At 41.7% G+C, this 10,934-nt stretch overlaps 1 protein-coding gene across 1 annotated transcript in view; it reads left to right on the top strand.

Moving 5' to 3' along the window:
• The window catches only part of LOC134439256 (proline-rich protein 5-like), a 12,682-nt gene extending 2,207 nt beyond the window's left edge, over positions 1–10,475 (top strand). The window contains exons 2-10 of the mRNA XM_063189154.1: positions 733–874; positions 1,469–1,549; positions 3,363–3,411; positions 3,499–3,556; positions 3,812–3,903; positions 4,789–4,965; positions 5,659–5,779; positions 6,172–6,417; positions 10,471–10,475. Of these exons, the coding sequence (XP_063045224.1) occupies positions 774–874; positions 1,469–1,549; positions 3,363–3,411; positions 3,499–3,556; positions 3,812–3,903; positions 4,789–4,965; positions 5,659–5,779; positions 6,172–6,417; positions 10,471–10,475 (930 nt within the window). The 5' untranslated portion in view covers positions 733–773. The remainder of the gene's footprint in view (positions 1–732; positions 875–1,468; positions 1,550–3,362; positions 3,412–3,498; positions 3,557–3,811; positions 3,904–4,788; positions 4,966–5,658; positions 5,780–6,171; positions 6,418–10,470) is intronic.
• Positions 10,476–10,934: the final 459 nt, after the last annotated feature.

Here is a 10,934-nt window from a genome sequence, read left to right as displayed (position 1 = left end):
TGAAACTACAGAACTGTAGTTTCTATATCTTTCCCTTCCCTACTCATTGTATTACATCTGGGTGTCATCAGCATGGCGGTGACAGGTGAACCCATGTGTTCGAATGACATGTCCCAGGGAGGTGGTATAGGCCTACATTGAATACAGAAGGTGCCCCCAGCACTGATCCTTGGGGTACACCTGTGAGGGTGTGAGTTGAAGACCGTCTTCCTTGCCATGACACATTGAAGTCCAGAGAGGTAGTTGAACCAGGAGTAGACAACAGGATTGCTTTCCATGGCTGTGAGGATCCTAAGGAGTAGGCTATCTTGTAGCTATTGTGTCAAAGGCAGCTGATAGCTCTAGGGGACAGTCCTTCCATTCTAACACATTTTCAGTTGAGTGTCCACTTCTGAAGACGGATTGTTTTGCATCCAGTTGTCCATTCTGATTTAGGAAGTTGGTAACCTGTTTTGCAACTGTCCCTAGTAGAGTTTTAGATAGGAAGGGAAGCAGTGAGTCACGGGGGTAGTTTTCAACCTGGATTGGGTTTAGTGTAGGCGTTTTCAGTAGAGGTGTTACCCTTACTTGTTTGAAGGCAGAAGGGACGGTGCCAGAGGACCGTTTGGAGTTCATGGTGGTTGTAATCGCTTGGTCCACTTTTGAAAGGACCTCTTGATGAAGGTTTGTAGGAGGTGATGAGTTGATGAGAAGTGAACTAACAAGTTGCAAAAATGTTACTATGTCTTTCAGCTGCTTTGTTTTGAGGTGCGTATACTGTATGCTACAGGACGATGAGCAAAAGGCCACAGCAGCATGCTCGTTTGATGAGTGCGCCTACTTTGAACAACCTGCCCAGAGATCTAGGAAACCCCAGCACCAGCGTCATGAACAGGTGAGCCCTAGAAATGCCTTCCCAGGTAGATGCGACAGGACTCAACATGCACGGGGTAATTGTAGAGCCATTCCATTTAAAGGGGTATGCCACTATTTTGGGGCTTAATACAGTTAAAATCGTTGGCCCGGGTTTATATACTGTAGGTGGTAAAGTGTCTTATTTTTCATGTAAGCTGTTGTCTTGTTTTAAGACAAGTTAAAAGAGCAAGACAACGCTTCACCTGAAAAATAAGACACTTTACCGCCTTTATAAACCCCAGCCAACGATTTTAACTGTATTAAGCCCCAAAATAGTGGCATACCCCTTTAAAGGAGGATTTCAGTGTAGATATTGATGTCTGGTAAGATTTTGATGCACTTGAGCTTCATGCAGCGTGCGGTTTCATTTATGGCAAGTTATTTATTGAAACATTCCTGACACAGAAAATCCCCCTCTGCCTGAGTCGACAGGCAGACCATTTATAACTCCTAATTGAGTGTGTTTACAAATTGCCAAGACGGGGGAAAACAGGACATCGGTAACGAAAAGGGAAGTGGTAGCAGGGTTTGTTTTTACACTTCCTGAAATAGTGCTGTTGTAATGCTGTCGTAGCGTCTGTGCAGCGGTGATCAAAGTGTTCCAAGGAGAGGCACTGCAGGCCAATGAACTCCATGGACTGATGGAGAGCATCAGGTACTGTAACTGCACCGCTTACATGTTATTACACATCATGAGCTGCAAACGATGTCAAAACTGTCACAAAACTGTCCAACCATTACTGATGGAGAGTATCAGGTAAGTTAATCTGAAAATGCAAATTGTCCTGTCTTGAAATGTCAATTTGTTTTGTCCATTTTTTGGTGGTGACTGACAACCCTTTGGTGCTTGTGTTTGAGTGACCAAATCTAGCCCTCTGGTTGTGTTACGGTCAAAAATGACCGTTTTGAAAATTCATTGTTAAATGACTTCTCTATTTTTCATCATACACAAATGACACTTCATGATATCCTCCATCTAACCTATTCAAATGAAATACAATGACATTCCTAAAGAATTGCGGAAGATACACCAACTTGTTACATTCATGGTGTTTCGGTCAAAAATGACCGGACCATTAATTTACATCTCCCAAAGTTATATACAGTTATATTACATTCACTTTACTCTCATATTCTTTTTTGTTTGGCTTTTCAGAATAATACCATATGTGCCACATTAGTATAGATGTTTACTGTTAGTTGAAATACTTGAAAATATAGCTGCAAGCAGCAATGCAGGGCCAAGCAGTAAACTTGCCCAAGTCGCCATGGCAACAGAAGGAACTGCAGCGCCCCCTTTGGCCCAAATCTCGGCAATTTTGGTGTGCATTCCTTGGAGGGGAGTGTGATCATGTGAACCAAGTTAAGTTTGAATCCGTTAAAAGGCTGCCGAGATATGAGCTCACTTCCTGTTACCTGTTGGTGGCGCTAGAGTGTTTGAGCTAGGGATCCGATTTTTTGGGGGGGAAGTCATGGGATGGACTAGTGTGTGTGCAAAAAAATCCAGCAGAATCTGACAAATGGTTGCTGAGATATGACCTCACTTTCTGTTCCGCCACTTTTATGACAATTTTGATTGGCTGTCAAGGGCAATAAGAGGTATATAAAAAAACTTTGAATACCCTGATGCCTATCAGTCTGAAGATGATCTGTACCTTTTTGCAGGTCATTCTGACAAAAAATGTGGGACAAGTAGCATTTTATTGAATTTTACAAAATTCAAAATGGCGGATTTTCTCCTCTGGGTTGACATGACATCATATAGTGCGTTGGATTCGGCTTGGCCCAAGGATTCTAGTGATGGTAATATATTTTACATCGGGCATATGGTTTAAAAGCTACAGGCAAAAATGTAGCTAATATTTTGACCTGTTGGTGGCGCTACAGAGTTTGAGCTGGGGATCTGATTTTTTTTGTGGGAGGTCATGAGATGGACTACTATGTGTGTAAAGAATCGTAGCTGAAACCGACAAAGGGTTGCTGAGATATGACCTCACTTCCTGTTTTGGCACTTTTACGACAATTTTGATTGGCTGTCATGGCTAAACGATAAAAGATATCCAATATTCCTTGAGACCCCATATGAAGCTCAGTACAGAGATATGATATACCGAATTTCGGGCGAAATGGTCAAAAATTGTGGGAGAAGTAGCATTTTTATTGAATTTCACAAAATTCAAAATGGCGGGAAAACTATCCAGGCGGAAAATGACGTCATAGGGTGCGTTGGATTCGTCTTGGCCCAAGGATTCCAGGGATACCAAGTTTATGACTTTCACTAGCTTAGCTACATACTCTCTCTTTTAACTTGTCTTAAAGCAAGACAACGCTTAACATGAAAAATAAGACACTTTACCACCTTTATAAACTCTGGCCAACGGTTTTAACTGTATTAAGCCCCAAAATAGTGGCATACCCCTTTAATATCACTATAACCCTGTTTGTTGAAATGACGTTGCACATTCCAGATGGCTCCTGAAGACAGAAATGGGCTCCTTCATCACAGAATATTTCCAGGTGCTCATTTAGATCTATCCTTTTTATATCACCATTCTACATGCAGCTACAAATATAGCAACTTCCTTGTATCATATTTGTGCGCAGAATCAGCTTTTGAACAAAGGTCTGGCATTTATAGTGGACAAGATCCAAGGATCTGAAGGTGAGGGAGATGGAGATTTTGACTTTGACTGTAAGAAAAAAATCTAGCCATCCACCATCCTGCCTGTTCATGACATTAATTTAATTAAATATTAACTAATAGTTTATACATGTTGGTGGATTGTGCTCTTTGGAATCACTGTGTTCATAAAACCTTTGGGAGAAATTTGTGGAAGACTTTTAAATGTGTCAACTCCCCCTCTAGAACTTTGCCGTTTCCTTCTCAGATTTCCCCAGTTTTTCTTTTTTCATACAGGTGACCGCAAGCTCCATGTCCTGTCTGAAACATGGGAACGATTTTTCACAGAGATCCTCCCAACATTACAAGCTATATTCTGTCCGCTACAGGTAATCTTGCTGAAATGTAATTCCATGTGATGTCTGTGTGTGATCTGTTTATCAGCTGAACACCAGAATTTTCACTCAAGTTCTTTATGTTTTGTGTTTTGCAAAATGTTTTGGAAAATTAGCCCATTTCCCCAAAAAAGTGCTACCTGTTCTTTAAAAAAAATATAAATAACAAGTGCCGGGGGTAGTGTGAGCATTACAACTGCATGTTGAAATTGACTGAAGTTATCCTTTAAGTGTTTGAAGCATTCTAAATGTACAGTATGCAGCACAGCACGCAGTATTTGACCTTGGTATTTGAACATGTCTGGTTACCAGGCTTGTACGAAATTCCGAATGGAAAGAATTTCAATTCAAAGTAATGCCATAATACGAACACTAGGTGGTGGTGTTCTATGTACTTTCAATGGGTGGTGTAGATTAAATTCAAAGAAATTCAAGGTAATGGCACCACCTAGTGTTCTTATTATGGCATTATTTTGAATTGAAATTCTTTCCATTCGGAATTTCGTACAAGCCTGCTGGTTACGGCCCTGCCTGCCTGCCTGAGTCTTACTGCTCGTCCCAAATGCTCCTCAGGAAAAAAAGACTTTACAATTGGGCTTCAGCATTATATTTCAATATCTTGCAAAAAAAAAAAATTGTAAAGTCTTTTTCTCATTTGCAATTGGGATGGTGAATGAAAAACAGTCCCTCAAAAGTTATTGTGGCGAGGCTGACAGCTGGGAAACTTTATCGTTTTCTCCACGGAGGAGGGGCCAGGAGGCGGGACGAGGAGACAAGCACAAGTGTAGGAGGCAAGGTCACATATTGGGATGCACCCCTATTATGTTGGCATATCTCTATACTTAACCTTTAAGAGTGTACCGCCCAAATGCTCGTCAGGGCCAGGAGCTGTCTGTGAGGCAGATGGCGCTGCTGAGCTTCAGGGACCTGGTGCTGATGAAGCTTCCCCTGAAGGACCTGCTGCCCAGCAACAGCAACAGCAACAGCAACAGCAACAGCAACCCAGCGCTGGCACCGGTACCTGCTGCCATCACACAGATGCTGCTCGTACTTCAGGTGCGTTTGCTACTTCGGGGTGTGTTGGTGTGTTGCTGCTGCTTCTTTGGGATGTGCTGTGGGCAGGGTGCACTTTGTTAAGGGGGGGTTGTGGGGATCCCCCCCCCCCCCTCTGGTTTTGATATCCCTACATATTTTTGATGTCATTATTATGTTATAAAATGTTAAAAATAACCGACATTCTGGTTTTCTGACAAATTGCACCCTGGTTGTGAGAATTAAATTACCATATTCACAATAGCAGGAAATACTTTCCTCCATTACGACATGCATCCAAAACAAAGGCATACTGCATAGTATTGGATTGTAGCTTGTGAAACCAGAATGTGTTGTCCTAAAGAAATGTTGGTAACACTTTATTTTAGGGATACATCTATTAGCACTAATACATACAATGTGGCTGTATAAGTAACTTGTAAGGCATGTACAATGCAAAATCAAACATTTGTTAGGCATGTATTCGCAAATGTCTTGTTCATGCACAATAAGGGATTTATTACCAATTTAACCTTAGTAAGGACCTAGTAGGCCTTAGCGTTTGCTTAGTACATGCCTTACAAGTTATGTATGCAGGCATTAACATTGTATGTATTAGTGCTTATAGATGTGTCCCTAAAATAAAGTGTTACCGAGTTACTATTCTAATACTCTTATATTCTACAATTCTTCATGATCTATTTGTTATATCTGCAGGGAGTTCATGAGCCTCGAGGTCTGAGCTTGGACTATTGCCAACTAGAGGAACTGATACAGATGGTGATTTCCCCATACTTAAGAAACTGCCTTCATAAGAATCACACCACAAAATATACAAGTAAGTGCGTGTCTATGGGTATTCCCCGGCCATCATGATGCCAATCACTTAACCACCAACACACCCAGAGGTCTGAAAATGTACGAAATTTAAGTAATTACTATCCAATGACAATCACTCAATTCCTCTGCTTTCATCAGTTTCCCAGCTTTCGATCTTTGGATCAATAAAGTACATCTCTCGCCCTATTTCCCCTTTTTATACTGTATAAAGTTTTTTTTTTTTAGGGGGGGGGGTGTACCTTTATTTGTGACAGGACAGTTAGAGAAGCGACAGGAAATGAGTGGGGAGAGAGATGGGGGGGAAGGTTCAGCAAATTACTTCAGGCCGGATTCGAACCCGGGTTGCACATCTCTCTATGTCAAAACGTACCTGCTGCCGTTTCCTTCCAGGGCATGTAATGCACCCACATCCCCGAACGACGGCAGCACACCTGCGCAATCAGGGCCCGCCGCCAGAGATCCTCATCACTCAGCACCTGTCGAACGGCTCGCTGCTGCTGCTAGACCCCCTGGTGGAGCAGGACGGGGAGCTGTACCTGGAGCGCTTGGGCCCCACGCGCCGACACACCGTCTCAAACTCCCACTCTGACGCCCAGCTGCTGGGAGTAGCTCAAGCAGCAGGAGGAAGAGGAGGTGGTAGAGGAGGAGGGGGAGGAGGAGGAGGAGGAGGTGGTAGAGGAGGAGGTGGTGGAGGAGGAGGAGGAGGAGGAGGAGGAGGTGGTGGAGGAGGAAGAGGAAGGAGGAGGAGGAGGAGGTGGTGGTGGAGGAGGTGGTGGAGGAGGGGGAGGAGGTGGTGGAGGAGGAGGAGGAGGAGGAGGAGGAGGTGGTGGAGGAGGAGGAGGAGGAGGAGGAAGTGGAAGTTTGGGAGATGTTGGGGTTGTTTCAGGAGACTCACAGGAGTCTGTTGTCACAGAGACGGTGGTGGTGGTGGACACCAGAGTTCAGTCCAGTATACGAATGAGTAATACGTTTTAAAGCAGGGGTGGGGAACCATTTTCATTCGAGGGGCCACTTCAAGTCCTCCAAGGGCCGTACTATGAACGCAAACCAGGATTTCGCCTTGCACTTTAGGCCTATATTGAAGGTGGCCACCTTTACAACAGACCCCACCTTCATCTAATTTCCAAAATTCCTTTACAAGACATGTAAGATTTCATGTAAAACTGCATAACATTAAAATGATATCAAGGGCCAGATAAGAGGGCAGTAAACGGCTCTTGAGACATAGGTTCCTCACCCCTGTTTTAAAGCAACACTAGGTCGTTTTTCATCCATCACAGGGCCACAAGGAGGCATCCAAGCATTTAATTATTTGTCTATTATTTTCTTATTTATTAAAAGGTCACAAGATTGAATGAACAATTAATTTCCCTGAGTCTGTTTGTGTATTAATGCAACCCTTACGATTTTCTCATCCTTAAATAATAACGTTCCTGAATGCTTTAGTGGTTCAGGAAGTGATAACAGGGTAAAAAGCATTTCTGAATTTGCATCACTCCATGGGCTGAGATTATAAGTAGGTTTGGAGGAGACAAGCATCTCCCTAGTCTGTAGCTCCTCTTTGTGGAAATTACACATACTGTACAGCCTGTGGGACGGCCAAAGACAAAAATGACTTAATACTGCTTGACCAGCAGTTCCTAGGCACCTGTGAGGACAATCTCATATTACTCCAGCAAAAAAAGGATCGTTTAGCAAACACCATCAGGAGACAGATTCATCTTTATTGTTCACACACAGGCAGCGTCAGCAAAACAAGGACACAAAACAACAAGGCAAATATCCAGTGTCTGCACATGTCTCATAATGTGCTCTCTACAGACAACCATCCTGAAACTTCACTGCATCAAAACTTCTTCCAACAGATAGGCTACACAAGGCAACAATTACACACAAGAGTCCATAGGAGCCATATAGTGAAAATAAGGCAGGAAAAGAGAGCTTTCTTTTAAAAAGTGCACGACTTGAGACCAGGCTTACCGTATGTGCTGGCTGATTGTGAATAACATTGTTATTATTACCTGTCTATTAGAGCAGTGTTTCTCAACCTTTTTTTAAGGTGAGGCACCCTTTCAATTCATGAAACATTTCAAGGCACCCCAAACCAACAAGCCGTAATATGACATCGCATCAGATACCACACAAGCTTAAAAAATTAATTAACACATTTGGAAACGTCACACGACCTACGTTCGAAGTTGCAGCTGACTGGGGCGACCTATATTTACTTTATTGTGCGTAAATGGCAGATGCAAGATTCCAATGACTAGCATTAACTTACCAATTTAGACCAATATGTATTATGTTACATAATTTTATTTATCAGCCCCGTCACCCCTGTTGAGAAACACTGTTTTAGAGATATGTATGTACCTATATTCTGGGGTGCTCAGTTTTGGCACCATAATCTAGAAGATCACATCCTTACTGCATGGAACCAAAATATATGAATTGTAAGACATCTGATTGTTTTTCCAATTCTTCAGACACTTTCAGAAACCTAATACAGAAGGCAAAGGTACAACTACATGGAAATTGTAACACTTCATTTTAGGGATACATCTATTAGCACTAATACATACAATGTTAAAGCCTGCATAAGTAACTTGTAAGGCATGTACTAAGCAAACGCTAAGGCCTACTAGGTCCTTACTAAGGTTAAATTGGTAATAAATCCCTTATTGTGCATGAACAAGACATTTGCCAATACATGCCTAACAAATGTTTGATTTTGCTTTGTACATGCCTTACAAGTTACTTATACAGGGACATTGTATGTATTAGTGCTAATAGATGTATCCCTAAAATAAAGTGTTACCATGGAAATTGTAAGTCACAATTACTTTCTGTTCCAGATAAAGTAATCAGTAAGGATAAAATATGCAGATTGAAAACGCCACAAACATAAATAAGATGGTATCTACAGAACGACTGCTTTATGCATTTAAGTCCCACAACATAGTATGTAGCTGGACCCAACATAAGAGTTAGGCTACATTGTAATAGTCCTCATGGAAGTAATCTATGAGGAGATTAAAAACCAAGACAGCTGCAACTTGTCAGTGCACATACACATTACATGAGGCGGATATTAAAATGGCTGAAATGCCACTGGCTTTGTCCTAAACTGGGCATGCACTATTATTACACTGAGAGCACTGTGAATGGCCCTCTCCAGGCACCAATATGCAATTTTATATCATCTATTTTTCATGTTAATAAATCCAAGGTATTCCTAAAGCAGTTTGAGGATAACATGCTGTCTGTTTGTTCATTATGATTTCATTTTTTGACTGCAAGTAGACTAAGACACTGTGCGAGATGAAAGAGACTTCCCTCTTGCAGATATTTATATCATCATCCTGTAACAAATGCTGATTGAAGTGAAATGTAGTCTGTTAACTGATGGCAGGTGTGGGGGAAAAGTTGTCGCTTTAGAAAATAAAAGTCCTGCTTCTGTCTCTGAGCTTAATGCAAGTCCCACTAATCTCACTAATTACCTCCACCAAGGAGGTTACACTTTCGGTTACGTTGGTTTGTTTGTCTGTCTGACTGTCAGCAGGATAACTCAAAAAGTTATGCACGGATTTTGATACACTTTTGTGTTGGAGTTGTTGGAATTTAATTGGAAGAAGTTTCTCACTTTGAGTTTTCAGCCTTTCTGTTTCAAGAAGCAACTACACTCCTGAACCTCTCTATCAGAAAACTGTCTGAGAGAGCAGTGGAGCGCTGTGCTGGATACGGGGTACTGTAACCGATAATCGATCAGATCAACTTTAACCGGTAAAAATTTTCTGCCACCGGTTAACCGGTTGTAATGATAATAATAATAATTATAATAATAATTTCCTCCCAAAAAGCACCCAAAAACGATAATTTTGAGGTTTTAGTACGATAGTTCAGCATTTTCCATCTGGCAACAGTGGCTGGACATGCCAAGTCCTGTCTGCGCAGCAAAAAAAAAGGCTTATGTGAAAAATAAAATTGAAAATAATTAGTGCTGTGCATATCAGGCACGTGAACGTTGTATAATTTAAGGTTACCGGTTAACCGGTTAACCACCGGTTAAATAGTCTCAGTAGCCAGTTAAGAGTTTTTTCAATTTTCGCCATCCCTAGTCTGGATAATGTTCCAAATTCACACTTCACACTTGGTGCAAATGGAAACTCATATGCAACAGCTTAGTGACACTGGCACAGCAAGCTACCAATGTTTCAATTAAGGAACTCCAGAAGTAATGATTTAATATGAAAAAATAAAGGAATGCATCATTGAACTGTATTTGAAAAAGTGACCCAGATGAACCACAATACAGGCATTTGAAGATACACAAGATTACGAAGTCATAGATGTACACCACATACCATATATAACAGTGGTTCTTAACCTTTTTTTCTTAACGCACCCTCTTACCTGTGTCAAAGACAAGCCGTGCACCTCCAACACAAACTTCTACATGTGTATGCACTAAAAAATGATAAATGAGTGATTAAGTACAATTATTCTTGCTTGAAACATTGACTAATACCTTACTGACTTAAATGGGGACCAAAAATGTTTTAATTTAGACTTAATTTGGCCTAATTATAATGTTTGTAAGCATAATTTTGGTCACAACCTCAACACAAACAAAATTCCGTGCACCCCCTGGAATCTCTGGCGCACCCCCAGGGGGTGCCCGCACCCCAGGTTAAGAATCACTGCCATATATAACAGTTACCCAAGTAGAGACCTCATGTCAATGATACCAGACAGCTAATAGAAAGACACTTGTTATTTGGCATGGATCATTAGTCTTCCGTTTGGTCCACAAAGCCAATGTTTCAGGGGCATAAAAAGACAGCAATTTCTATTACATTTTAATTGCACAATTACAAACACTAGCAAAATTGAGAACACAAGACATTTCATAGATGGTGTCCATCCATCAGTAGACATGGTAGTAGTAGTGGTGGTGGTAACCACTGACAACCATCCAGTCCTAGACAGCAAAAATCAGGAGTGAAACATTGCACCGGTGTGTGTTGACCACTGCTTATTGATCCCCCGTTCAGGAACCAATCACCTCTGTGTTGAACACCAAGGGTGGATTCCAATATGCAGACTCCCGTCCTCCCTTGCTCACTTGCCTGCTTGTGACCTCATGGTGATGT

This window comes from Engraulis encrasicolus, chromosome 22, assembly GCF_034702125.1.
Source record: "Engraulis encrasicolus isolate BLACKSEA-1 chromosome 22, IST_EnEncr_1.0, whole genome shotgun sequence".
Lineage (NCBI taxonomy): Eukaryota > Metazoa > Chordata > Actinopteri > Clupeiformes > Engraulidae > Engraulis > Engraulis encrasicolus.
Note: the sequence above shows the minus strand (reverse complement) of the source record. Positions and strands in the feature narration are given on the sequence as shown.